The 27,183-nt window shown below is 55.3% G+C and overlaps 11 protein-coding genes across 11 annotated transcripts; 9 read left to right on the forward strand and 2 right to left on the reverse strand.

Annotated features, from left to right (window-relative positions):
• Positions 1-133: 133 nt before the first annotated feature.
• CKM354_000321700 (uncharacterized protein) lies at positions 134-951 on the forward strand (the record flags this gene model as incomplete). The annotated part of the gene is made up of 3 exons (XM_044798402.1): positions 134-545; positions 595-780; positions 842-951. The coding sequence occupies 3 exons, from the start codon at positions 134-136 to the stop codon at positions 949-951; spliced, it is 708 nt and encodes a 235-aa protein (XP_044654337.1).
• Positions 952-977: 26 nt separating this feature from the next.
• Positions 978-1,960, forward strand: CKM354_000321800 (uncharacterized protein; the record flags this gene model as incomplete). The annotated part of the gene is made up of 3 exons (XM_044798403.1): positions 978-1,178; positions 1,328-1,379; positions 1,443-1,960. 3 exons carry the CDS (start codon positions 978-980, stop codon positions 1,958-1,960), a joined length of 771 nt encoding a protein of 256 aa, XP_044654338.1.
• A 3,832-nt stretch (positions 1,961-5,792) lies between these two features.
• Positions 5,793-7,471, forward strand: CKM354_000321900 (uncharacterized protein; the record flags this gene model as incomplete). The annotated part of the gene is made up of 3 exons (XM_044798404.1): positions 5,793-5,809; positions 5,914-6,862; positions 6,935-7,471. The coding sequence occupies 3 exons, from the start codon at positions 5,793-5,795 to the stop codon at positions 7,469-7,471; spliced, it is 1,503 nt and encodes a 500-aa protein (XP_044654339.1).
• Positions 7,472-8,665: 1,194 nt separating this feature from the next.
• CKM354_000322000 (glutamate--cysteine ligase) lies at positions 8,666-10,877 on the forward strand (the record flags this gene model as incomplete). The annotated part of the gene is made up of 5 exons (XM_044798405.1): positions 8,666-8,676; positions 8,736-8,808; positions 8,865-8,930; positions 8,984-9,132; positions 9,182-10,877. The coding sequence occupies 5 exons, from the start codon at positions 8,666-8,668 to the stop codon at positions 10,875-10,877; spliced, it is 1,995 nt and encodes a 664-aa protein (XP_044654340.1).
• A 242-nt stretch (positions 10,878-11,119) lies between these two features.
• CKM354_000322100 (GPI-anchor transamidase subunit GPI16) lies at positions 11,120-12,988 on the reverse strand (the record flags this gene model as incomplete). The annotated part of the gene is made up of 1 exon (XM_044798406.1): positions 11,120-12,988. The coding sequence occupies one exon, from the start codon at positions 12,986-12,988 to the stop codon at positions 11,120-11,122; it is 1,869 nt and encodes a 622-aa protein (XP_044654341.1).
• Positions 12,989-13,209: 221 nt separating this feature from the next.
• CKM354_000322200 (uncharacterized protein) lies at positions 13,210-14,082 on the forward strand (the record flags this gene model as incomplete). The annotated part of the gene is made up of 1 exon (XM_044798407.1): positions 13,210-14,082. One exon carries the CDS (start codon positions 13,210-13,212, stop codon positions 14,080-14,082), a length of 873 nt encoding a protein of 290 aa, XP_044654342.1.
• Positions 14,083-14,847: 765 nt separating this feature from the next.
• On the forward strand, positions 14,848-15,921 carry CKM354_000322300 (uncharacterized protein; the record flags this gene model as incomplete). Its single annotated transcript, XM_044798408.1, has 1 exon — positions 14,848-15,921. The coding sequence occupies one exon, from the start codon at positions 14,848-14,850 to the stop codon at positions 15,919-15,921; it is 1,074 nt and encodes a 357-aa protein (XP_044654343.1).
• A 240-nt stretch (positions 15,922-16,161) lies between these two features.
• CKM354_000322400 (uncharacterized protein) lies at positions 16,162-17,215 on the reverse strand (the record flags this gene model as incomplete). Its single annotated transcript, XM_044798409.1, has 3 exons — positions 16,162-16,328; positions 16,384-16,673; positions 16,779-17,215. The coding sequence occupies 3 exons, from the start codon at positions 17,213-17,215 to the stop codon at positions 16,162-16,164; spliced, it is 894 nt and encodes a 297-aa protein (XP_044654344.1).
• A 318-nt stretch (positions 17,216-17,533) lies between these two features.
• On the forward strand, positions 17,534-19,174 carry CKM354_000322500 (uncharacterized protein; the record flags this gene model as incomplete). The annotated part of the gene is made up of 1 exon (XM_044798410.1): positions 17,534-19,174. One exon carries the CDS (start codon positions 17,534-17,536, stop codon positions 19,172-19,174), a length of 1,641 nt encoding a protein of 546 aa, XP_044654345.1.
• Positions 19,175-20,673: 1,499 nt separating this feature from the next.
• Positions 20,674-22,300, forward strand: CKM354_000322600 (uncharacterized protein; the record flags this gene model as incomplete). Its single annotated transcript, XM_044798411.1, has 3 exons — positions 20,674-20,793; positions 20,850-21,555; positions 21,627-22,300. 3 exons carry the CDS (start codon positions 20,674-20,676, stop codon positions 22,298-22,300), a joined length of 1,500 nt encoding a protein of 499 aa, XP_044654346.1.
• A 414-nt stretch (positions 22,301-22,714) lies between these two features.
• On the forward strand, positions 22,715-23,464 carry CKM354_000322700 (uncharacterized protein; the record flags this gene model as incomplete). The annotated part of the gene is made up of 2 exons (XM_044798412.1): positions 22,715-22,846; positions 22,919-23,464. The coding sequence occupies 2 exons, from the start codon at positions 22,715-22,717 to the stop codon at positions 23,462-23,464; spliced, it is 678 nt and encodes a 225-aa protein (XP_044654347.1).
• Positions 23,465-27,183: the final 3,719 nt, after the last annotated feature.

Here is a 27,183-nt window from a genome sequence, read left to right on the forward strand (position 1 = left end):
ATTGCCTCCAGAACTTCTCCATTAGGTCTCGCGACTGTCACCACCTGGGTCATCCTGATGCTCTTTGAGTGCGAACAGGGTGCGCTGACACATTCGTGCTGCAGTGACAGAGCTTCTCAAGTCGTCCTCAAGTATGCAGCAGCAAGACATCGCCGAAACCACAGCAGACAACAGCACAGCCGATAGTTGTGTCGCGGCAGGCAAAGCTGTGCAGCCATCGCCGTCCCGAGGCCGCATCAGATTCGCGTTCCCCTCCAGCGCACGTTCCAAGAATACAGAGGCTGCACAAGATCCGAGCAGTAGGAACCGCAGAGAAGGAGCAGACGAGAACACGATGAATACTCAGCGACGAGCAGCCCCTGGCGCGCTTCAGCAAGAACATTCTAATGTCGAGGAGCCTGAGGAGGACATGGCTGAAGACATTCGCATTCGTACGTATGCGTTCAACGCAACAGCACAGCAACACGACCGTCGGCCGATGTACAAGACGTTTCCGACGCCGACGAGGGATCAGGGAAAGTTGGCAGAGCTGCTGAAGGCCTTTGGTGAGCACATCCTGTCGCGCGACGAACAAAAGCACTGACACAGAAACAGACGAGCAAGAAATTTATGCGCCGAACCGGAGGAGCCGTGACGAAGAGATTAGTGAAATGCGGCGCAGTCTCTTGGCCGAGCGGAGGCCGAAGGGAGGAGAGTTGTTCACATTGGGACCAGCGGGCGGACGACCGTTGCGATTGCATGACGAGGAAGAGGACAAGCCCAAGCACGTGCAAGCGGAAGGTAAGTTCGGGCCGTGCCGAGGGGACGCGCTCACCTCGCTGACTTGCAATCGCGACCCAAGAGCGCAGCAACACCGCCCAGTCGCAGCCCGCCGAACAGCACACCGGGGATGCTGCACAGCTAGACCAACATTACGCCAGCGACGATCACCTCCGTTCGGCAGTAGACTGACATCCAATCTCCTCGGCGACAACGACATGGCCAACCAGAATGGTATGGGGGCGCCCAACGTTAACATGTACACTGGGATGAACGGCGGCGTCATGCCTTCCGCCGGCCACTACAGCGACATGCAGACATTGATGCAGAATATGGAGAATTTGAGCGGCTGGCTGGAGCAGAATCGACAGGATTGGGCACTAGTTCAAGAGGGCCTTGCCAAAGTCGAACGCTTGCAAGTATGTCTACCCTCGACATGCTCACTTTTCTTGATGGCACACTGCGCCTCTACGTTGGGTAGCCTCTGCATATCATTCTCTTGATACACTTCTTTGGTGACACTGCAGTGCTTGTGAGCCCCATTGTTGACAATGTCTTCGCGATGTAGGGCAGGCTCGCTCAGAGTGGTCAGGTTCCGCTGCTCAATGGCGATACACAGCGTACGAATCTCCGCCTTTACATCTCAAACACAGGCCCATAGAACTGATTCATGTTTCTATTAGCGGTACCGCGACCAGAGCAACCCACAGTCGCTCAGCTATCCGACTCTCTCGCCAAGGCAAATTCACAGATCGAGTCCCTCCGGAGTACGTACAACGATCATGTCAACCTGCAACGCCTATATGAGGACACGCTCTCCGACACCACCGAACGTATACGCCAATACTGTTTCGAGCAGCAGAACCATATCATTGCGCTCCACCAACACTACACCAGCCTGCTCTCGCAAAGCCGCAGTGAAACGGTTGAGGCACAGTTGACACATCAGGCTTGGCAGGCGGGTCTGCAGCGCCTCAGCGGCAGTGTACGGGAGGCTTTGAAGTCGAGACAAGAGGAAGGTATGCCCTACAAGCGGAGAATAGCCGCGCTCAAGGAGGAAAACAGAGTCCTGCGTAAGATGGTGGGTTGGGAGGCACCCGTGGACAGTGAAGACGAAGAAGAACTGGACGAAGAAGCGAGCCGAGGTAGGGTGCTGCAAGTGCCCGGTGTCGAGAGCGGAGTGGGCCATGGCGTATCTTGAAGGGAGAACAACACTCGCAACGATGACTTCACAGCCGGACATGCGACATCGCGACGCTGCGGCAACATTTCCGCGCGAAATGAACGCAGGCACTTCTCAGAACTGGCTTGCTCGAGAGATGATATCCAGACAGCTTTCGGAAACGTCCACCAAACATGATATGGGTTCGAATGGATAAGATCCAGACATGGAAGAGGACGTCCTAGTCATGACACTGCCGAGTTTGTGCATACAGAAATGCTCCATTCGGTCGATCATGTCGCCGGCAGAGCTCACGTAGGGCTATGGGCTGCGGCAGCACACAGATTTCAATGCAGATAATGGCATTGTCGCTGGGCTATGGATCAGTAGATCAGGCTCTTGCTGCTGGGGCTGTGCGGATTGTGACTCGAAGTCGCAACGGCGAAAACCCAACATTGCAGGTATTCGACCAGCGTTAAGAGGTCTGCTAAGAAAGAGCGTTTGTCAACGTCTGCCGGGCTGAGCAAATCTATCTTAGTGCCGATGCTATGGTTCATCGTAGAAATGAAACGCGGACGATGCAGCCTGGTTAGCCGGTCCAAAGATCGTAGACAAATCCAATAAATCGTCTTTCATATTCATGCCGGTGCCCAATGGCACGTCACGTTACACGACGAAAAGCCTCGCCAACTGTGGCTGAACACCCTGACGATCGATACTCGGTGAAGCACTTGGGTCGCAGTAGATCTCTATCGCTTCCAGCTTCATGTGCATATATAGAGATGTGGCGAAAAATGCGTCTTCGTTTTCTGCTGCAGAAATTTGTGCCCAGGCCGGAGCCACACTTGACGCAAGCACTGCAAGATGCCTGGTTGTGGTGGCGAATCCAGAACATGTCTACGTCTCAGCGAAGCAGCCCGCCGAATGGGTAGTGTGGGAAGTGGACTGCGACAAGGGTCCGCGTCGAAACTAGGAAACGATCTGAGAGTGGTGTGGCGGATATCTGATTCCACTGTCTCGGGTGATCAGGAGCTTGACATTTCCTCCCGATGTTCTGACGGCGTGACCGGCGTGTCGGCCGACCGCGTGGAAGGAGAGATTCGCGTAGCTTATCGGAATCCATCGAGAGCCCTGCGACTTACTCACAACGCAAGGATGCTGGAAGTGAAAGGTTGGAAGTTGATCATCACAATCACCACCGCCCTACAGACTTCCAAGACAGCGTCAGAGAGGAGACACGGTCGAGGGCTATCCTTCTCTTCGAGGAGCCATGTGTGAAGTCAAGCTCCAAATCGTCGGTGCTTTTGCATCGCTCCTCCTGATGCGCAACGCCGCTCCGTGACCTCCGCAGCAGCAGCTGGACCCGGGACCAGGATCTGGCGGAAATCTTGATCAGAACATGGACCGATCGGCTCGTCCTTGCAGCTGACGGACCACTGTTTAGATCATGCACGACCAAGTTCCACACACAGTTTAATAACAGAGTAGGTGTTTGAACTCGCAGCACAAAGCACAGTCGAAGTGGCACTGCTGCTGTCAAGAAGTCGACGCGCCCAACGTGCCACGCTGTCAATCAAGAGAACCTGCAGAGGTCGGGTCCTCCCCGCCGGCAACGATTGATGAATGTCTCGCGGAATGTTGGTGCCCGATGGAAGTTACTACTGCCGAACCACTCATCTCGATTAGACTCGATAGCCCTGCCACCGCACTCATCAGCTGCACGATCTTGTGGCCAGGGTCCTCATGCGTGCGCATGGCAAAAGGTCGGCAGGGAAGTATGTCTGTCCCCGTCTGAGACACCAGCGGCGAGAAGTGCGACAGTCGCCGCTGGCCAGTTGTCCACCACTTGTTGCTGTGCTGGCTTTCCGTGTACGTTGGCCGCAGAGCTGATGACAGCGGCTTCGTGCAGACCAGTGAACAGTTGTGCGCTCGTTCGAATATTACGGCCGCAGAGTGGAACTGTTGCACAGATCATCGCATCTCGTTACTGCGGCTCGCTTCACCCTGTCTCGTCAACCGCAAGGAGCAATGGACACGGCGGTCCAAACGGCCTCTGGCATTTGCATGATTGAGCCAATCGCGATGCAGCGTCAAGGACAACGAGGAGGGAAAATCTGCATGCTCGCTCTGGAAGAAGCACTTTCTCCACGGGAATGTTCAACGTGTACGCTTGGCAAAGTCCGTATTTTGCAAAAGCTATGAGACTTTCGGCGGCTGCATGCAGATCCAAGATCCAGCCAGTCACAGCTGTCCGATGCGTATCGAAGGTCTGGATGCTCCGGATCGGCGAAGTCTCTGAATCAACAGAGAGACTGTGGACAAGCGGACACAGTGGTAACAGACAGCACAGTATGGAGAATCAACACGCACACACGACCTGCTACTCGCTGCTGTCACAAGATCTCATTCAAGTGCAAAAGCGCGGCATAGGGCATACAGCAGTGAATCGTGCATGGAAAAGAGGGCGCACGCGATGTTGCGTACCTGGCGCTGACAGGCGGCGTCCGGAGGGATCCTTGCCGAGACGTACCATGCCGTGGATTGGCTCATCTCTGATCGAAAGGCTGCAGGGAGCATGGAATTGGTGTGCATGAACTGGGCACACAATCCGTGGCTGCTGAACCGCAGAAAGGCGTCGTGGCCCTGCGCCGCTGCCATGGCCGACAGCCAAACGAGATGCGCTGATGAGACGATGGAGCGTGCGAGATAGACGGCGTGTCTGCTGACGGGGCGCAATTGTCTCTCGCGCGTATATCGGGCATGTGCGAAACCAGCGGGCACGGTAGTGAAACAGAGTTCTAGATGTGCGATCTCCATCCGATCTGCAGGCTCCGGCGCGGCATGACAGCGTGTGCGACGAGAAACAATAAAAGCGGCGGGCAGGCAGGCAGAGAGCGGTGCGACATGGAGGCTGCGGGAATGCGTAGACGGAGAGTCGTGAGCCCAGCAGTGCTCGCATCGTGTTATCATCATCATCTGCAAAGGATGCACAGGATGCACGGCCTGCCTGGGTATGTGATGGGGTGTTGCATGCTCCGATGATCTCGATCGGATGGCCTGTCATCATCGCTGGAACCACCCTGAGCGCACCCTGGCCACACTACGATATCGTATTCAGCCATTCCGAGATCTTGCATCACTGGCGGGTGAAATCTTGCGTAAGTTACGCTCAAGAAAGATCTATTTTTGTATCTTGGCGAGGACTGGAGCACTCGAGTGCTCGGAGCTGCGAGCCTGTGGAGAGGAGTGCTTGACGTGTTCAAGTCTCCATATGAACATCTGAAGTCACGCATGCCATCTGGAGTGGCAAGTCCACTTCCTCTGATCATGATCAAACGCAGTCTGGAGCGCTTGATAGTAGGACGCGCTACCCCAATTCGGGACAGTGGCGAAAGAGAGAAACCCCTCAGAACTGCGTCTCGCTACGGAGCGAGATCTGGCGGTGGCTCGATATCGTCCCGACGGCCGCGCTACTGTACGCTGCTCGAGAGCGTCGCGCTGCCAGTACTTTTTGGGCCGTACTTTTGGCCCCACCGTCGCCCTGCCCTGCTGCTGCTGCTGGCACTGGCGAGCCGAACTCGTCTCGTCTCGTCCAGCGCTGCGTGCAAAAGGCGTGCACCCATTTGGCGTGTCCCATCATCATCCACCGTTGTCGCCAGAAATCCGGGCAAAACCACGCGAGGAACCCGCTCATCTCTGCGCACCCAGGCACTCCCCTGCCTGGCGGGCACCATCAGATCTTGTCGATCTCCGCATCGTCGAGGCATGAGGGCTTCCACTACTCTCTCCGACCGCAGCCCTCGCCCGCCGTACACAGTCGCTAGCCGACATCCTCTCGTAGCCTCGCTGCTCTCTGGACACTTGCCCGACCATGGACGCCAGCCGCCGGTACGTCGCTGACCCTGACGCCGTCCAGCTGGAATGCTCTCGTCGTCGCCGTCGAGCGAGCGGCGAATGACTTCAATGCTGATGCTGACCACTCTCGCTCTCAGACCGCAGCTGCCCGCCCTGAGCTACCTCGAAGGCGACAAAGTTAAGCGCGAAGACGACGCCTACCAGCAACGCAGCAATGGCACGCCCCAAAGTTTGTCTGCCAGCGCTGGTGCCAGTCCCACCTATCACTACCCTCCAGGCCCTCCGCCCCCGTACAGTCACGCCAATGCTGCTCCGCCGACAAACACCTGGCCACACTCCGTCCAAACACCGCCAGAGTCGCGCAGGACGAGCGAAAATGAGAAGGAAAGCATCAAACCCCGGCAATCGCTGCCGTCCATCTCAGAAGCGCTGGGGAACGTAGATAACCCTTCATCGTTCGCTTCGACACCCGCTCCGCCTGCACCACTGCAGTCGTCGCATCTTGCGCAGTCGCACGCTCCCACGCCACAGTCGCCATCCCCTCGGAGGTCGTATCCTATGGAGCCTCCCCAGGCTCTATCGTCGGCCACATTTCCGAGTTCCAATAACTATCAGTCACAACACCGACCAGAGCCGCCCCGCCAGTCCTCGTATCCTCCTGCAGAATCAGGCCGGCCAGCATCTACGGTGTACACCTCCGCTGCAGAGTCCAAGCCCATCTACCTGCAGAACTCGCACGAACAGACCCGGCAACCTTCCCAGCCAGCGGCCCTATCTCGTGCAGAAGAGAGGTCGCCTCCTCATGAACCGTCGCATCCTGCACGTTCAAGCAACTCGATGGGCCCTCCCTCCAGTTTTCCTTACGGCTATGCTCCGTATCCACCCCGCTATGCTGAGTCTGGGGCATCCACGAGCAATTCCTCCGGACCGATCTACCAACCCTCGACCACCTATGGACCACCGAGGCCTCTGCAGAGTGGGTTGAAGACTGGGAGCTCCCGCTTCGAAGACCGTGGGCTGGCGCATCATAGCAACACTGTAAAGCGTCATCTGGACTTTTTCGATCTGGAGGCATCTCTAAACGAGGTATCTTTCACCGCACTAATGGTGCTCGCGGATGCACCCACGAAATATTTGCGTTTGCTAATGACCGTTTAGATTGCTTCCACGAGCGGTATTCTGAGCGATTTCTCTCGTCGGTATGGGGATCGCATGCATCACACTCAGCGATCAGGCGCTTCACTCAATACCCTTCCCGGGCTTGTGGAAGTCGATGATATGATCAACAAGTCGAGGGTAGCACACGATTGTTTGATCAAGATTCGTGACGTGGTTTTACAGCAACAAGCTCTGTTTGAGCAGCAAGCGGCAGATCAGAGGCAACAGCACAAGCTGTACGACCAGCGCCAATCATCTGCGCCGGATGGCCAACACCATGATGGCGAAGACAGCAAAGGCGGTGGCTTCGCTGGTGTCGACACCAAGAAGCGTCGTGGGAGAGCCGCGCCGCCTGGCCGTTGTCATAGCTGCAATCGAGCCGAGACTCCAGAGTGGCGACGAGGACCGGATGGCGCGCGAACACTCTGCAATGCTTGTGGCCTCCACTATGCCAAACTGACGCGGAAAAACAATGGAAACAACAAAAGCACGAGCATCGGCAGTTCGAATCTGCGACCGAAAGAAAACATGCCTTGAAAAGGCCTCGGCAGGGCTTTACTCCCTGCCGACCTGCCACATGTCACCAGTAATAGCTGGTCCTTTTTGACGCACGTGGAACAGTTGTACTCTGCTACTGCATGTGCTTAACATTTAGCGATACCCGACTTCGGCATTTTTTTTCCCTCGCGAGGGCATAGTTCCGGAGTTTATGAGAAAAATTCTTTGCGATGTGGGAAAAGAGTTGTGCAGCATTATGAGACGCTATGAAAGCCTGCTTGGCCAGGCGTAAGATGGATGAATTTGCCGCAACGAGTTGCACGAAGTCCCTCTCAAATCTGGCAGAGCGCCATGGAGATTGAGGGGATGTTTTATTGGAGGGATCGGCGTTGACTTTGGTTTCCACGGCCGTTCATCCTCGAGGAGCTTATCAGAGCTCGGGATTCTGCATGGGACGGCGTTGGCACGCACAGCGTGAGGCGGCACAAATTGTATGTGTCGCCATCGGAGTGGAGATTGTGGCCTGGATCATGGCAACTAAGGAAGGTGTACATAGATGGACAGGCGAGTTCGCCACCACGAAACAATCCCGCTATTCTTCACCAACCGCGCCGCAGTGCGCTATGAGAGAGACGCCTATGGAAACATTGTGTTCCGGTTGTGGAAGGCGCGCAGCATTTCGCAAGGCTACGGTTTGCAAGGAGGGTATTTTCATAGTTATTACAGGCAGTAGACTAGAGGGCAGACAGGCCTGGAGGCTCACGAGCTCTCGCGTTGTCGTGTATAGCATGCTGAAGTGAAGACTTTCCGGTGGAGAGTTTTTCCGAGAGATGGCCCCGCAGGACGGCGGGGACGATTGGATGAGCGCAGCAGGACATCATCGATTGCTGATTAATTGTCGCCATTGCGCCACCAACATATTTCCGCGCCATCAATACTTCTCGAGTGTGCAGCCCCCAGGCCAGGATCGACAGCAGTCGCTCGCCACTCGCTGCTGCTGCCCACGACCAGGACCAGGACCCTGGCGAGTGCCCAACAGCGCGTGGAGAAAGCGGAGGGGCGAAAAACGAGAGCGCATGTCGTGCTCGACATAGCGCCGCGAAACCGGCCGCGACTCGACCCAAATGCCCTTTTCTGACCACGATTCTGCCTCGAGCACGCACCTGCAGAGTCGGCGGTGACACTGCGTATCCCTGCAGCTTTGGAACACGCTCGCACACGACCGAGAACACGATGGGGCTGCTGTAGGAAATGCCCCTCGCCGTCGAGTCATCGCAAGAACCAACGTTGATCGCGAGTCTAGTGCCGTGGGAACGCCGCTCGAATGGCCAGAGGCCAAGAAGGTCGCTGCACACGTGCGAGAGTGGGGCATCGAGGTATGTCTGCACGCACAAAGCTCGCGACAACTCACCATCGCTAACGCTGCCGAAAGCAACTGCTGGCCATCTGGAACCGCTCAAAGGGCAAGGAGCGCGATGCCTTGTTATGGGGCGATGAGGTATGGTAAGCAGCGCTGGTCCGTCCAGAACGATGGAGTTGACTCGAGACAAGATCGAGTACCTGGTCGTTTCCTTCGATGATGAGAAGAAAGAGGTCAAGCTCTCGCTACGCCAAGCAGAGATCCTGGAGGCCCTCGCCAGAGATGAAGAATTACTCAGACAGGGTGGAGGTGTACCGGACCTGGCAAAAGGCGTGGTGAAGTGAGATGTCCCATCCCTGCGCAACAAGAACTCACTGACACGCAGGCAGATCTTCATGGCCTGCTCCGACATTTCATCCCGAATTCGGTCGATTCATGCTGGAAGCCACACCCGGCAAACCTTGGAGCATCAACTTGAAAGATCTCCTCGATGTGGAAACGGACATGAAATGGAGACGCAAAATTGCAAAGGACCACATCTATCAGCACGAGTATCCCATCACACTGACCACATTCCCGCTGTTGGGCGATCGCAAATCGATTACTCCATATTTTCCTCCATCGGGCCCCAAGCTTCGCTCGCAATTTGTTCCGGATGAGATCGCGAACCCTCATATCAGATTTCCGACTCTGGCGGCAAACATTCGGTGGCGCAGGGGGCGGAAAGTAGAGCTCAATGTGCCAGTGTTCCACGACACGAACACGCCGAGCCCATGGAAGGACCCGACTGTCAACTACGATCTGCACGACTGGCCCGAAGATGATGACGTGAGAAATGGTGCCGCCAAAGACGATCACATCTACATGGACGCAATGGCATTTGGAATGGGCTCGTGTTGTCTGCAAATCACCTTTCAGGCCAAGAACGTCACCGAGGGCCGCATAATGTACGATCAACTCTCACCACTGGGGCCAATCCTCCTCGCTCTCACGGCAGCAACGCCTATCTACAAAGGCTTTTTAGCCGATACCGACGTTCGCTGGAACCAGATCAGCCGGGCTGTTGATGATCGCACGCCCGAGGAGCTAGGCGAGAAACCACTTGTGAACGACCGATGGCGCATTCCTAAATCACGATATGCCAGTAACAGTACCTATATTGCTCAAGACCCGCGGCTACGACAGGAGTATCTCGATCCGGATTTGATTGTAGACGAGAAGCTGAAATCGCGCCTAGTCGATGGAGGAATGGACGATCTACTGGCGACACACTTTGCGCATCTGTTCATTCGCGATCCGATCGTTGTCTTCAACGAAGACTTGAAAGAGCTTGATCTCGACAAGACCGATCACTTTGAGAACCTGCAGAGCACAAACTGGCAGCACATGCGGTTCAAGCCGCCTCCACCAGGTAGCGACATTGGGTGGCGCGTCGAGGTCCGGCCAATGGAGATTCAGATCACTGATTTTGAGAACGCTGCATTCTCCGTTTTCGTGGTACTCATCACTCGCGCAATCCTGAGCTTCGGCCTCAACTTCTATCTACCTATACCTCGGACGACAGAGAATATGGAGACTGCACATAAACGGGACGCTGTGCTCAACGACAAATTCTACTTCCGCAAAGATCCTTTGCCAAAGAGATCGCCCCGACTCAATGGCGCGTCAGCACCTCCTTCTGGCACTAACACCCCCCAGGCTAGCAGACCACCAAGCCCAGGTCCTGTCGAAGATGAGTACGAACTCATGACGGTAGACGAGATTATCAATGGCAAAGCGGACGGCGGTTTTCCCGGTCTTATCCCTCTGGTCGAATCCTACCTTGACAGCATCAATGTGGATGTCGAGACTAGATGCGAGCTGGCGCAATATCTGGCTCTGATTAGAGGACGCGCGAACGGTACGTTGTGGACCGCTGCGAAGTGGATTCGTCATTTCGTGCGTGATCACAGCGACTACCAGAAGGATAGCGTTGTTCACGACAAGATCGTCTACGACCTGGTCAAAGCCGCAGAGAGAGTTACTGTGCACGAAGGCCGGGATGGTTTCGGCAAGGAGATGCTAGGACGATCCAGGGAGCAGTGAATCGCGACATGAGTCGTGATGTGAGAACGATGGCGACAGCGTGCTGCTTATGCTATGCCAAGCGTTTCGCAACCACCTGAGATTGGCCGGCGGCTGGTGAATATAGCTTACTAGGAAATCATAGACCTACTCATAGATACGAAAGGCAGCCTCACGTCCTGTGCACACAACTCTTTGAGGCGCAGATTCATCCAAGCACGTGGTTGAAACCAGAACACGTTCAATTTCATGTATTGCTCAATCTATCTGCCATTCGCGTCAACAAGTCTGGTTCCTGTTTTGCGCGAATATAGTGTCCCTAGATCGTGGTCCAAAGCTGAGCCGCTCGCGGTTGCGAGTGTACCCAACGGGGCCATGTTTGCTGACGAGCTCGGAGATGTCGAGGGAGCGGCACGTTGACCCCTTAGCTTGCCTATTTGGGCACGTATGCGGCTCACCAGACCAGCCAGTGGAGATTTGGGCACTTCTTCCAATAGTACGAATCGTCGGATCAGAAGATTGAAGATGCTACCAAAGCCAAGAGCAATGACTGTCGAAGTCAGGATGATGACATTGTAAGGCATACTGAAGTCGGGCGTTGGCAGAGGCAACAGAAGTGAGGTCGTCCGCAGAAAACTGTCGGCTTCTTCCCCTGATGATGGCAAGACTCTGATGATGGCTGGGGGCACATCAAACCCTCTATTCGCATCGGGCGGGTACTCAGTGTAGCGCAGAATGGCCTTCTCGAAGTCGTAGGTCAACTGGACTGTGGAATTTGCTGGCACATTCAGCAGTAGCTCGAGATGAGTTCCCTTGCGTCGATCGATGGCAGGTGTGTAGTACATCTTCTCCGTTCCGGCTCCGTCGATCCGCAGGGTGTGCATATATGGCCTGAGGAACCACGGTAGACTCTCGAGGTACACGATACGGATGGGCGTCGCGTACGGATTCACAATGACGGTATGCATACCGCCTCGCTCTTGCCCGTAGCCAGTGATTTGCCTGCTTGCATGTAGCAGCTCTACGTGATCTTGGTCGGGGCCGGAGATGGCTTGTTCTGGTGAAGATAGATCAAATTCTGCATTCTGCGATAGACGATACGATCGCCATTGGCCCTCATGCTGGGAGGTGGCAGCGGTGCTTGGTGTGATCTCTACTTGCCGTGAGGATGGCACCTCCAACGAGACTTCGGCGGTATCCTGTGTGAGACCGAGCGCACAGCTTCCTTGTATGGGTCGGCCGAAGATACGACTCAACGACCATTCCATGTCACCCTGCAGCACCTTCGGATAGCAGGTATCATGACCATTGTAAGGCTTGCTCTCGTCACATGGGATTTGTTCAATGGGAGGAGGACGAGGAATGGGGTTATCCTGTGGACGCATGCTCCGTTCAAGGTCGACAACCAGGTCGACGGTCTGATCAATCTCGAGCAAACACTGTCCCTCGCCGCTGCAGCGCGGCCGGACATCGATCGACATGGTCTGCCAGTTGGCATCGAACACTTTGTGGCCATCAAGCAAGCTGGACACGCCGGCCTTGCCCTTGCATGGCAAGAGCTTAAGAAACGGAGTCAAATTCTCGGTGCAGACGACTTCGTGTGGCAACATGCCGTGCATCAAGTGAAGATTCGAGCTCCGGTGCAATAACGGCCCCTCGGGGTCGAAGGTCAGTATTGGCTGAATGGTCTTGGTCTGGTCAATGAAGTTGAGACTGGCGCAGAAAAGGCCACTTAGGCTGTTGACCAGGCCACTCCATCGCTCTTCAGCCTCGTCGCGCGAGCTGCCTTCCATCCATGCCCAAAGCTCAACGCCGGTACCGCCCTCGCGGCGCCCATTACGCGGCCGACTGCCCCAACTCTCTTCATCCCAGCGGCCGAGCGCGAAGCGGAGGTGGAGTTCCGTAGTGTGGGTATACTGTAGTATCTGGGCCAGAGATCGAGGAAAGAAGCGAAAGTGCTGGTTGTCATAGTCGGCGAGCGTCGTCGAGGCCGTGAAGTTGAAGCCGGCGTAGAGAGCGCCCCCTGGCAGCGGGCGTAGATGAAGGTGCTCGGTGTAGTCGGCGAGCGCGGCGGCGTAGGCAGCGCTGATCAGGCTGGCGGGCAGAGCCAGCAGCGACAATGCCAACCTCATGACGCTGGTGCTGTCCCTCCGCAGCGGACAGCTTCTCAGCGCGACTGTGGGAGACGTGTCGTGGTAGTTAGTCTCTCCGGTGGGGTCGCGTCGGCGTTCGCAGCTCCGAACGCCGACGGATGCAGCCTTGCAACTAGACCAGGTACCGCATCGTGGAAAGTCGAACAGTCGACTTGCACAGCAACATCAACACCCGCACACGCGCTGTGCCTCCGTACAACATGGCCGCCGAACAGCGCAAGCTGCTCGAGCAGCTCATGGGCGACTCCATGCTCGCGGCGCCGGGCATGGTCAAACAGTCCGCCCTCACCATTACCGACCCCAAGGTCTGCCGCTCGTACTTGTGCGGCAGCTGCCCCCACGATCTGTTCACCAACACCAAGCAAGACATCGGCGCCTGCAGCAAACAGCATCAGCCAAATCTGCGTGAGGAGTATCAGGCTGCATCGGATGCGCAGAAGCGCGAATGGGGGTTCGACTTCGACTACCAGCGCGACATTGGGGCCTATGTCAGCGAGTGCGATCGTCGTATCGATGCGGCCCAGCGACGTTTGGAAAAAACACCTGATGAAATCCGCCAAACCAATGCGCTGCTCAAGCAGATCGGCGATCTGACCAGGACCATCGAAGCAGGCATGCTGGAAGTTGAAATACTGTCCGAGCAAGGCGCAGTGAATCTGGCTGTGCAAGAATTCCACAACTTGAAGCTCAAGAAACTGCAAAAAGAAGAGCGTGAGCGCGAACTGAAGTCGCTGTCGGACACTTCTGGACCTAGTGGGCACCAGAAATTGCAAGTATGCGACGTATGTGGAGCATATCTGTCCCGCCTCGACAACGACCGGCGCTTAGCGGACCATTTCTTTGGCAAGATGCATTTGGGATATGCTCAGATGCGCAAAGAGGCCGAGCGCCTGTCAAAGGAGCTGAAAGGACGCCAGGCGCCAATCAGACATGAGCCTGCCGATGACAGAGGCTACGACGACGGCTATGGCGGAGGTTACGGCGGCAGGAACAACTACGGTGGGGGAGGCAGAGGAGGATTTAGAGGACGTGGGCGTGGTGGGGGTGGCGGCTCTTACGGATCGCGATGGTAGAGGAGGATGGAGGAATGGCCAAATGAAACACCCAACATTATCAGGCATTCTTCGACCCTGCGAAGCTTCATGGACAGTGGTCAAACGCATAGGTGGAGAGTCACCTATATGCCGGCTCTCAAGCCACAACATCACAAGACAGAGGGAAAACTCCGATGTTATCGTTACGGCATGCGACGTACAACAGGATTGCCTCACGGGAATTCAACGCGACATGATTTAAGTCCTCTTTGGACTGCAGCATGTTTGGCTCACGGACATACCATGATGGAGCAGATTGAGCTCACCCGCGCGACTGAGGTACCGGAGTACTGCATTTCTGGGTATCAACGTGGAAGATATGCGGTGCCAAACGTGCCTAGCGGAGCGGAAACTGCTGCGATGACAGACGCACGCTGCGTAGCGGGCATCGGCAAGCAATGACTCTCATCCAGCGAGGGAGGGTGCAGAGCGGTGCACGGTACCAATTAGATAGTTACAGTTGGCAGCGCGAGTTCGAAATCGCTGAGGGCGTCGAGACTCGTGCGCAGCACGCACTCGTCGGAGCGTGGGGCATTTGCCCGACTTCGGCTGCGAATGTGCTGCAGCAGCGCCAGCGCAAAACGTCAAGCGACGAAAGACATGACCAAATTTCTACGAAACTTACTCTGCCTCTCAATTTTCATCCTGGCTGCTTCTTTTCTGCCCTCGGTAGTGCCTCGTCTGCGCTTGCTCTCCTCTCATTTCCTCCCCGCCGCATATCGACAGCAACGCCTGCAGTACACCATGGCTTCCGGCGACTACTCCCACGAGCTTGACGTCGCACTGCTTGCCGTGCAGCGCGCTTCACTCTTGACCAAGGCCGTCTTCCACCAGAACGCCAAAGGCACATTGAATAAGAGCGATGCTTCGCCCGTGACCATCGGCGACTTCGGCGCTCAAGCCCTCATCATCGGCGCGCTGCAGCACAACTTCCCCAACGATGAGATTGTCGCAGAAGAGGAGGCGCGGGACCTTCGTGAGAATGAGACGCTCCGCAATACGGTCTGGGAGCTGGTAAAGAACACATCGCTGTCGGACGCAGCTGCCGAGAAGCAATTGGGAGGGCCGCTGAGCTCGCCGGAAGCAATGCTGGATATTATCGACAAGGGCGACAGCAAAGGCGGAAACACAGGTAGGATATGGGCGATTGATCCTATCGATGGCACCAAAGGTTTCCTGCGTGGGGGTCAATATGCTGTGTGCTTGGGCCTCATGGTCGATGGAGACGTCAAAGTGGGCGTGCTAGGCTGCCCCAACTTGCCAGTCTCTGACTCGAAGCCGCTGGAGGAGAACATTGGAGCTGATGCTAGCGATGAGGAGGGTAAGGGCGTACTATTCTCCGCTGTCCTTGGTCAAGGTGCTGCGAGCCGGCCACTGGGAGCTGGTTCACTCGCTTCGTCTTCGAAAATCCAGATGAAGCCCATCTCAAATATTGCGGATGCCACTTTTTGCGAGTCTGTAGAGGCAGGACATAGCAACCAGAGCGATTCAGTTCAGATTGCCAACAAGCTCGGCATTACGAAGCCTTCCGTCCGAATGGACAGCCAAGCAAAGTATGGCAGCATTGCCCGCGGTGCTGGTGATCTCTACTTGCGGCTTCCGGTCAAGAAGGACTACGTGGAGAAAATTTGGGATCACGCTGCCGGAGATCTGATTGTCCGCGAGGCCGGCGGTCAGGTTACCGATGTTGATGGGAACAGACTGGACTTCAGCCATGGTCGCACTCTACTGCAGAATAAAGGAGTCGTGGCAGCTCCCAAGGACGTGCACAAGAATGTCATTGAGGCTGTACAGAGTGTCCTGGGCAGTAAGCAATAGCGCAACGACGTGAGCGATGATTTGTCAGGCGCATGGAGTCGACCTGCGCATTTCACAACGATCGCGTATACATAGAGAGGCCTGATTCCGCAGTTCAGAGACCTCGAGGCTGATAAATATGATCCATACATGTATCACGACCGGCACCGCATCGCGAGTCCAATCTACGTACCATCCTCTCAGCAGAACAAGCAGCGCGGAACTCGGATGGTCTCCAGCTTTTCCATCATTGCAGTTCACTCACTTCAGATGCTTGCGCATAAAGGCCCAGAGCACTTCATTCTCATACTCTGGACCTGCATCGAGAAAATGGTCTTTTCCAGGTGGCCGCTCGTATTCGACCTCGATGCCACATCCGAGCATAGCGCCTACGACTTCATCGGCTTGCTCGACACCCACGGCCGTGTCTTCGCGTGAATCAGCTTGCGGTATTCCAGTCACTGTTGCTTACCCATCGCTTACCTGCATCACCGTGTAGGAAATAAGCAGGCGGCAACCTGGACTCGTAGACATTTCTCGAGAGCCTCCATTTTTTCGCCGCTGCTTGGTCTTCCGGTACTCTCCACAGCTTTGCGAGGGATGCGTCGGCTTGCATACGCATGTACATATTTTGCCTCAACGAGTCACCGGGATTATTGGCTACGGGTGCAGCACTTGGATCGAGAAATTCAGCCAGCTCTTCTCTTGGCTTCAATGGTCTTCCCATCGCTGGCGGCTGCGGATTTGTGAAGAATGTGCCCAAAGGATCTGTGCTGATAGGTGCGGGAGAGCGTCAGCACCAGACTAGCTGTTTACACCGACGGGCAATCAATGAAATAGACATAGCAGCTGCGGATCTCGTTCTATCATATACTCACATTGGGTAGATTGGCAAAATTACATTAGGCTTGGGATCGACATATAATCCAGCCAGCAGTGCCAGATAGCCACCAGCTGAGCTGCCAGAGACTGCTAGTCTTGTTTGGTCAACGGTATTTGAATTATCCAAATGGCTTGCAAGCTCGGTCCTGATGAACCGAATGCCATCTTGAACGTCTTGTAGGATATCTGCGACGCCGACTTGAGGAGCAAAGCGGTAATCGGCGGATATGACTGCAAGCTTTTGATCTTCAACTGCTCTGCGCATCCATGGAGTGAGCTGGCTGCGATGGCCTTGGAGAAGGCCACCACCATGGTACCAGAGTAGAATAGGTACTTTGGAGGAACTGCCCGATGGCAAATAGATGTCTAGTGATATCTGCAACGCGTCAACCGTCTTGTAGACGATTGTCTTTGTTGGCGCTATGTCAGCCATCTCAGAGCCCAGTGTCAAAGTGATGTTCAGCAGGAGCTGATTCAAAACCCAATGTTGAGCAGCAGGAGCAGTACCATGTCGGGGATAGGCCCGGATAGGCGAAGTCGGGGGACGCCACACGTGACTCCACATTTTAGACCACTCGTCATCGTTGCCACTACTTTTCAACCGACAGCAAATAGCGCCGACACACATATGCACATATGCCTGCCCTCGATTTCACAGCCAGCAGCAGTACAGATGATTTCTCTGGAGATGATACGATGACGCGTTGCGCGCGAAGTTCAAGCTGTCGGATCGTACACCAAGATATCGAAGATGGCTGATGCCTACAGTCAATTCGAGGCAGTATACTGCCCACCACTCGACCCTGCTCTTTTGTCTGCCATCTTGTCGGATTACGATATCAATAATGAGGGCCAACTAGCCGAAGCGAAGCTCGCGCTCGACCAGCTCAAGGAATCAGCGCTTCTCGAGGAGCAGCTGGGATTCGACGCGTCTGGCACGGGCGGAAGGGAAGATGATGGATTGCCCACCAACATACCAGGATCATGCCCAGGAGAGACCAACACGACAGTATCAAGAGAAACAGATCTCACGAGTCTGTCAGCTGGATATCAATCTTTAGATCTGGATAGCGATACGGCGGATGAAAGCAATTTGACTGCGAACAGCGATGTTGCAGAGGAGCTCGAAAATCTAGATGAGACCACGAAAATTCAACTGCTAGAAAGCATCATTGATGGCCGACTCAGTCGTTACACGGTCCAGTATACTTTGCGCAAATGTCACGGGAAATGGCATTCTGCTTTAGAGGAGCTTCTTAGCCAGATCTACCTACGGGAGGCAGAAGACGGCGAAAGTGGAGCCAAATTACCAGCCAAAGGCGTGGATGCCTTTTTCGAGGAGAACACCGCCCGTCGCAATCGCAAGGGCAAGGTGAGGAAGAGACCCCAACAATCGTCTCGCGACAATCTCACCATCTCTCGCCCTGCTTCCCCTAGTGAACCCACTGCGAACAGCTCCAATGCGTGGCAAGGCTCCAGTCGAGACATAGAATTCATTGCCACCCGGACTGGGAAGCCCTCATCGGTCATTGCGACAATGTACCATACGAGTGGTGCATCTCGACCCAAAACTATTGCGGCTGTCCTAAAGACTCATCTGGCCGAGGGTGCCGCTGCTTTGTTGGAAGATCCCGTGAAAGCTGCAACAGCGCACGATCTCAGCCAGGAATATCCGTCCGTTGCGAAAGACTACATCGCTGCTTTGATTGACTTGTCCTATCCTTCGACTGGAGCGGCGCGCGAATTGGCCGAAGCGCTGATTGCGAAATCTCCACGTCAAGGTGGTATTGAGATCATTCCTGCCTATGTCCGACCAAATCTTGACACCGAAGCTGCTTCGCCTGCTACTTTCTCCAGGAGGCTACAACATGGCAGGGCCGATGTGCTGAATTCCCAGAATCTGGAAGCTCGAGAGCGCGCGACCACGTATGCTGCTGCTAGGAACGCTGCATTGGCTCAGGCGTACGCTGCTCATCGCAAGGCGAAGTCGGACCGGCTCATGGGTGGTGTAGCTGCCTACTATGGACAGCTGAGTCGCGATTACTATGCGCTTTCATCTGGCGCCAATGCTACCGCCGCTGATCAACTGGCAGCTTCTCAGTCCAACTCCACGCAGCTCGACCTCCATGGAATCGATGTGTTGAACGGAGTGAGAATCGCCCAGGAGAAGGTCGAGCAATGGTGGGGAGGTTTGGGTGAGGCACGTGCCAACGGTCGCATTGGCGCGAGCGAGAGGCAGTCTGGATATGATATCGTGGTCGGGCTTGGTAAACACAGCGAAGGCGGTCGGAGCAAGCTTGGTCCTGCTGTTAGAAAGATGTTGACTGCTCGGGGTTGGAAACATGAAATGAATGGCGCAGTGATCACCGTAAGAGGTCGTGTGCAGCGATAGCTCATCATCAAGCCACCCGTACCCCTCATGACCCTGCGTGTGTAACTGAAGGCGAGACTATCAGATCGTCAACGATCAACAGTCTCGCATGTTTGTGTTCTGATGGAAGGAGGAGAGCCGAGGATCTCCAAGTCGGACCATGACTAGCTGGCAACGCCGCCGTCTCGCAAGAAGATGATGAGAGAGTCCTTGCCGTCTCGCCAGCGCCTTCACGCCTTGTTGAGCGCCTGTCAACCGTTTGACCGCAAGTTTCTGGCACTCATTTCCCATCCAATGCTGAGTGAGCTTGCCATATTACAGCGTGCACGGACGTGCTAAGCGGTTCATAGTGCGGATGGTATGTCCTAAAGCATCATCATCGTAGCCTCCAAGCGGCGAGTGAGAGACCGTGTCCTCGTGAGTTTCGACTTGGACTTCAGCCGCCGTGTGTGGATTGGACGCCATCGGTGAAGTGGGTCCATACAAGGCATGGAGTCTGCCCAATCACGGCGGCTCGGCGAAACTGTTCAGAAGGCCCGAATGAAGAAGCGCGCTAGAAGCACGCTAGAAGGGATCTTGCCCAGGAAGCGGCGACTGCAGGCTGTTCGTTCGGTGTGGGGATGTAGTGTCTGGACAGCCTCCGACCTCCCAACCACACACATCAGCACCACCGAGGACAGTAGTGACGGACTACTGTACGCGCTGCCGAAGAATCAATTTGGCGCATGCGCGCACATCGGAAATGACGCAGGCAAGAGTTGCTAGGCTGCACAGCGGGCAGAGCCTCCCAGCCGCTCTTTGCTTCTTCAGCAGCGACGACTCTACAGCTTGGCCATGATGCGCACCGACTCCGCATGTCTCGAGGCCAAGCTTTCGAGGACAATCATGCGCACACCTCTTCCCCGCCTGATCGTCTCAGTCGCCCCGCAAAGATCAGAGCGTGAGCTTCAAGCCATGAGCCGCACAGACTTGCATCGCACTCTGGGGCAAAACCAGAGTGCGGCATCTCACATGCTGCCACGCCCACAAAGCGTGCCTGCAAGCGCGCCTGCAACCACTGGAGCCCCATGGGACGATGCGCTGGGGACAGCCGCACAGCATGACCCGCAGAATCTACGGACCGAATCAACACGCGCACAGCTGTGGCGTTCGCCCATAGTTCAGCCTGGATGTATCGCCAAGTCTGAGCTTTCCTGCAGTAGCGGCAATTCAATTCTCGTAGCGCGATCTGGACTGCGAACATCAGGTCTCTCTGGCAGTATGGGCAAGAGCTGGCGAGATGCTGTGGTGCAGATATAAGTCCTGGGGCGTCCCCATGGGCATGATCATCACACCAGGTTGCACCAGCAAGTCGACCAATATACCAAAGTCCTTTGGCCATTCATTCCAATCTTGGACACAACACAGCATCTCTAGTCTGTGACGAACGACGATCATCAACCACCACAACCACTACGCAGTACAACAAGCGTAAGCCGTCGACCATCATCTAACGAAATCAACGAGTCTACTGGTCCAAAATGGCGGGTGGTGGTATTCCCACGAACAGCCCCACTGTTGCTGGTGGCTATCTGTCTGGCAAGCAGCTCATCTACCCTCTGAGCTTGGTCATCTCTCTCTTCTTCCTCTGGGGTTTCTCGGTAAGTTGCATGCGACTATCAATTCACAAACGGCCGTGGCTAACGGGCTTCGTCAGTACGGTCTGCTCGATGTCTTGAACAAGCACTTTCAAACGGTGTTGGGCGTGACACGTCTCGAATCCACCGGTCTTCAAGTCATGTATTTCGGTGGTGGTTACCTCTGCTTCTCGCCAATCGCCGCAGAAGTTCTCAAGCGCAAGGGCTACAAGGTCACAATCCTCATGGGTCTGGGTCTCTACTCTCTCGGCGCCATCATGTTCTGGCCCACCGCCCACTTCTCCAACCCTGGTAACGAGAAGGCTTCCTTCGGTGGATTCTTGGCTTGCACTCTTGTCATTGCCTGTGGCTTGGCCACTCTCGAGACTGCTGCCAACTCGTACGCCGTTGTCATCGGTCACCCCGCCACCGCGTCCGCTCGTCTCCAATTCTGTCAGTCCTGGAACGGTATCGCATCCTTCGTCGGCCCACTCATCGCATCCAAGGCTTTTTTCGCTGGAGAGAACCAGAACTCCCTCACCAACGTGCAGTTCGTGTACCTCGCTGTGGCCTGTGCTGGTGTGGCAGTCGCTGTGCTGTTCTTCTTCTCCAAGCTTCCTGAGGTTGCTGAGAGTGCCGGCCGCTCTGCAAGCATCGTCGCAGCAGACTCTGAAGAGCTTGGAATTGGTGTCGATGGCAGCATTCTCAAGCAAAAGCCACTTTACAAGGAGTGGAACATGATCTTCGGTTTCGCTGCACAGTTCTGTTACGTCGGTGCTCAAGTCAGTAAGTGTAATCGCTGGGAAGGCATCTTCACCTCACAAAACATTCGTGCAGACCACTAACCTTTTCAAAAGCTTGCGCCACCTTCTTCATTAACTACGCAAACGAGAACGGTGGTTTCACAACCGAAGAGGGCTCCCGCATGTTGTCGTATGCCCTGATTACCTTCACCGTCGGACGCTTCATCGCCACCGCCTTGGCCACCGTTTTTGAGTCCAACTTCCTCCTGGTTGTGTACTCTGTGTGCGCCATTGCTCTGAACGCCTACGTCGCTGCCGGCAGTGGTACATCAGCTGTGGCAGTCCTGATCGTCATCTTCTTCTTCATGGCACCAATGTACCCAACCATCTTCACTCTCGGTACTGCCAACCTCGGAACCAACACACGTCGTGGCGCTGGTATCCTCGTCATGGGTGTCTCTGGAGGTGCTGCGTTCCCACCGATTCAAGGAGCTATCGCCGATTCCGCAAGCACTCGTATCTCATACGTGGTGCCACTTGTCGGATTCGTGGCTGTGCTCGCATACTGCGCATCTCACTGGTCTCGCCACGGTTTCCACATCATGCGCATCAAGGGCGAGAAGGTCATTGCTACTGCTCTCGAGGGTGGAGCCGTCGGTGGTGCTGTGCAGACGGTTCACTACGACGAGAAGAGACTGTCTGTTGTCGAGGCCGAGACCGCTCGCCGCTCATCTCTCGGAGGCGCTGCAGTCAACCCAGTCACTGGCGGCTACAACCTCAAGATCTAAGGGATTAGACGCTACCAGTTTTTTCAAGATTGGAAAATGTCACTTGCATAGCGTGGGAGAGTTTCGATGCATTTACACGGGGTGAACGATTACTATCATGAGGACATGGAAAACGACGATATACCCTCGCTGTACATATTGCTTCAACGGCCACTTGAACAATACTTTTCTATGAAACTTCCACATGCTCAAATCTGCCATCTGATTCTCTCACAAGTTGGAGCGACATTAAGTAGTCTGGAGTGGGGTCGCTTCGGTCCTGTGTAGAAATCCGCAACATCGAATGAATGACGTGGAATCCCAACGTGGGATAGCAGAAGGATCAAACGCGCGCTTGTGTCAGCAAGTGGGACTGACACACCTCTCCAATCTTTTAGCCTACGCAACAACATCAAAGACTGAAGACCAACAAACATGCCAGGCAGCGCTAGCATGGCACTGCGACCTCACTTCGACATCAATGGCTCACAAGATGAATCTTCAGAACTGAAAGCAGTAATGGCAGCGCTTGGGATGCAGAGACATCCCGAAGGCGGGTACTTTGTGGTATACCGAACAACCTTTTATCAAAAAACAATCAAGATGAGAAAAATGCTGACAAAATTCCGTTGCGCAAAGGAAACCGATCGTGATCCTCATAGAATACCCAATTCACTTCCCAAATCCGCTCAAGCCACCACCGAAGACGGAATGAGAAGCGCAAGTACGACAATCCATTATCTCCTCACGCCAAAATCGCCTCTGGGAGCTTGGCATCGGAATAAAGCACGAACAGTCCATACTCTGCATCGCGGGAGGGGACGATATGTGATTATCCATGCTGATGAAGTGGCGGCGGAGAAATGTCCAGGAGGTTATGGTGATGCGGATGTTTCGGAGGAGAGCCGTTGGGCTAAGAAGGCACGGGTGGAGGTGTTTACTGTGGGACAGAATGTGCTGAAGGGAGAGAAGTTGCAGTGGATTGTGGATGGAGGGAAGTATAAGACTAGTTTTCTGTTGCCGGATGAAGAGGGTGGTGAGGGGAGTGAGGGGTTGTTGATTAGTGAGACCGTTGTGCCGGGGTTTGAATATAGCGATCATGATTTCATGAAGAAGGAGAGGCTTGAGGCTTTGGTCAGTAAGGGAGAGGCGGCGGAGTTGGGGTGGATGCTCAGGAAGGAGTGAGAGATTGTGGGTGTGTTCGTTTTGATGTTCTTTTTCCTTGCGAGGAACGAGTGTTCCCTCTTCCCTCCTGCGACTCTGTGCCAGGATGTCTACACGATACAGATATACAATGGATGATAGATATAGAGCTTCCTTCCCAGCTTATGCACAATTATTTCCCCTTGAACGCCTTCGCTATGCCCCAGTTCCTTCCGTTATGCAATGTTCCGCTTTTACAGCCGGTGTCCCTCATGCGTCGTGATGTCGTGACAAGTTGCGCGCACTGCGCTTCTCGATGCTCTCTATGCTTTCGTGTGGTGTTGTAGTGATGGGTGTTGTAGTGATGGGTGTCGTAGTGATGGGTGTCTCCCAGTGGGGTGGTGAAGAGATCACACATCTTCGCCGCTAGTTGTTGATCCGCCTCGTCCAACACCGCCGCCGAGGCTCGTTTGTGCCCAGTAGATGCCAAAGCCAATGAGTGCGAGCAGAAGGAAGAGCACGATGATGATGACGGCGATGACAATGTTGCCCTTCATAGTGACGAGGTGTAGATGTGATGCTTGATGTGTTGGGTATGTGGTGTCGCTGCAGGTGGGTGGTGACGGTATGGATTGCGGGCGATGCTGGGCGAGCGATAGGACAGTGAAGCGCTGGTGGTTGTGGGAGGCGCGGCAAGTGAATATTGTGTGCAGGAGGAATGCAACGGCATCGCAGAGTGAGAGCGACTATTACCTACCTTCCTCCGTCTGAATTTTGGAGATGGCTGGGGAAGCGGTATAACGAGGTTGGGCGTCGTGTGGCTGGGAGCCGGCTCTCACACGCGCGCGCGCACGAAACGCATATTGCTCCGGTGCCCATCGTCATTTGGGACGTGCGACAGATGTGCGGTACTGTGATTCTTCACGCATCACGTTGTCGGAGTGAGTGTTGCGCTTCGTTCGTTGCAGAGGATCAGTAGCAGGATCAGCTGCGTTTGTGAGAAATGGTCCCAGCTCCGAGCCAAGTTTGCTGTCCTGGCAAACAAGGTTCGGATCGGCCGACACCTTAATCACCACTCTTGCTCTTGCTCTCTGCTTGCTTGCTTGCTTGCTCTACTCTGTCATGACAGACACACATTGATCTCTTGAAGACCTCAACCGAATCAGCTTCAAGTCAAGTCGCATGTTCAGCTCCACTGGACACTTCAGTTTCGGAATCGTACCCAGTGCCAGTCTCCGCAACAGATGGCAGCACCGATCATCATGGATGCGCTCCCAGGACAGCTTCAGGACCTCCGCCTGGAGGGTTCTTCCATCGTGCACGTTGTCACGCGTGAACGACGTTTCTCAGACACCGACAGTGCTGTCGCCCCGAATCTTGTCAGCATCGCAAGCCATACTCGCTCCCACCTCACGCGGCAACTCGAGCAGCATGTCCACGAGGCCACCACTTCCACTGCCAGTTCGACGGCGCCCACTGCATCCGCGCCGCTAGCCGCTCATTATTGCACTTCGACTTCAGATGACTGCGCCTTAGCTAAGCTATTTCGCATGCCTGAGCTGCTCGCCACAATTCTTGGCTTCCTCGACACAGCAGACATCATGTTCATGCGGCGTGTCAACAAGACCTTCTGTCGTACAGTACTTGAATCCCCGCGGTTGCGTGCGCACCTGTTCGTGCGCCCGCAATGGCCACGCCCTCCGGTCGATTATATGCTGTTGGACGTCAAAATTCCTGGCCTAACCATTGAGCGCGGAGATCCCGTAGATATGGGGCAGTGGGTCCATGTCACGATCGACGCTAACGCCGCACGCACTATTATACCCTCAGGTCGGGCGAACCGGCGGCCCCGAGCGCGGTCCATCTACGAAGGCCTGAGGGGCGGACTCGGTTCGAGCTCTCAGCGCGAATTTCTGGCCTCGTCTTCAATCTATGAGGAGCTACATGTCACTCAGCCACCATTATTGGGAATGCAAGCCTTTCTGCTCGGTGCTAATCCCTCCCATATCTCTCCCACTGTGCTCTCGCCTTCAGATGCATCCGACATGGAGCACAGCCATACGCCCGACAGCACAGAAGTTGATGAACGAGAGTTTGATGCATGTGCCAAGATGAGTTGCAATTCTGGAATTACATTGGACTTCATTGCCGACACTGCCTTGACACTTCTTTCGGAGCGAAGACACGAGTCGAAGTCCGGGGGAGGGAAGGTGTTGTTCAGGGCCATCATATCCTTCTGCGAGCCGACGCAGCAACTGCGGAAACGTGGCACAGCGCGAAGTGTTATCCGCTTGGGTTGAAGTCTGGCGACGAGTCCCTTAGTGCGTTACCTCTTGGCTCTGCAGCAAATCTACCCGGCGGGCGGGGAACAATTCTGTAGGCTGGCGCACGCGGCCATCCGTGGTCAGGCGAATGGTGATGAGGAGCAAGAATTTGTACCTCCCACAAGTGCACCAAACGACTTCATCACCATCTACTTCCTGCTCCGATCATGAGCCATCAATATCCAATTTGCCCGCATTGTCACGAGGCGGTCGACTCTCATAATCCGTCGAGCGGGGGGATGTCCAATTTTGCATGCTTGTTTTCTTAACTCGTGATGCAGGACGCTAGACTGTCGAACCGTGCTACTACTCCAGCTGGATCCCTGTACTTGTCTGCGAACGTGGTCTCATTAACTTCAGCTGGCGTCCTGACCCAAGGTACGCACCATGGTCACAACCCGATGATGAAGAGAATTTCTGCGACGCAACAACGAGTGCCGGAGCTCATCCACTTCGGGCACACGCAGCATGTCGTGCCAGTAGATGAGCCGCGATGATTGTATCAGTGTCCTTGGGCAGTCGATAGCGTACCTCCAGCTATTCATGGACATGTCCCCACACCGGGCACGCGGTGCAGTCAGAACTCTCGCCAGGACGATTAGCATCGGTCAGCAGCTGAGAGCCGGTGCGTGGATCATATGTCCCGGTGAGGCTGAGCCTGGGATGATATATCCCGACGTAGCGATTGCCGCATACGTGGACACGGCATAAATATGCCTGCTTGACACCACTGTAGAGTATAGACAGCACTCATGGCGACCCGCGCGCAGGGCAAGACAACGTGTGCCAGGCGGCGCACTCAGCTGGTTGTCGGTGTGTGAGATGCGAAAACGGCACTCATCTCCAAACACGCCCCCGTCCGCACGGTGCCATTGCAGAAAAGATTCGTCGTTCTCGGCAGTGAAAGTAATTTCGCAGAACAGTGTGCGCTGGATGAAGGTGTCGCCTCGTAGACAGGACTCGACTGCCGGAAACAGATTTTGCGCGGCACATGACACGCTCACGGCCGTTGCAATCAGCGAGGTCGTGCTACCACGTTGGCGCGATACGGGGTCGTTCTATGAGATGAGCGTCTAGCGCGCAGTCCAGAGCGCCGGGGAGACAGGTTCGGTGCTCGGGAGTCGCTTCCTGGTAGTCGTAAGCGGGCGGATGCAGGGAAGAGATCTTGCTGCAAGGAACGCGCGGAAGTCAGATTCGCAGGGTCTGCGCGAGGATCTGCACAGAGCTTGCACGTGGGTGGATCCTCTCGACATCACGCCTTTGCTCCCGGCCGTCTTCAGTGTTGTTTGCGGTGCGCGTCGCCGCTGCTGCGATCACACAAGCGTCGCTGCCGGGGCACGCGATGGTGTCGGCAGGCACGACGCTACCGCCGCCGCCAAACTGTCCTCCCGCGCGCACGCTGCCGGGCCAACATCGCTCACCTCACCTCCCGGTCGC

Source organism: Cercospora kikuchii (assembly GCF_019650295.1).
Source record: "Cercospora kikuchii DNA, contig_00002, whole genome shotgun sequence".
Classification (NCBI taxonomy): Eukaryota; Fungi; Ascomycota; class Dothideomycetes; order Mycosphaerellales; family Mycosphaerellaceae; genus Cercospora; species Cercospora kikuchii.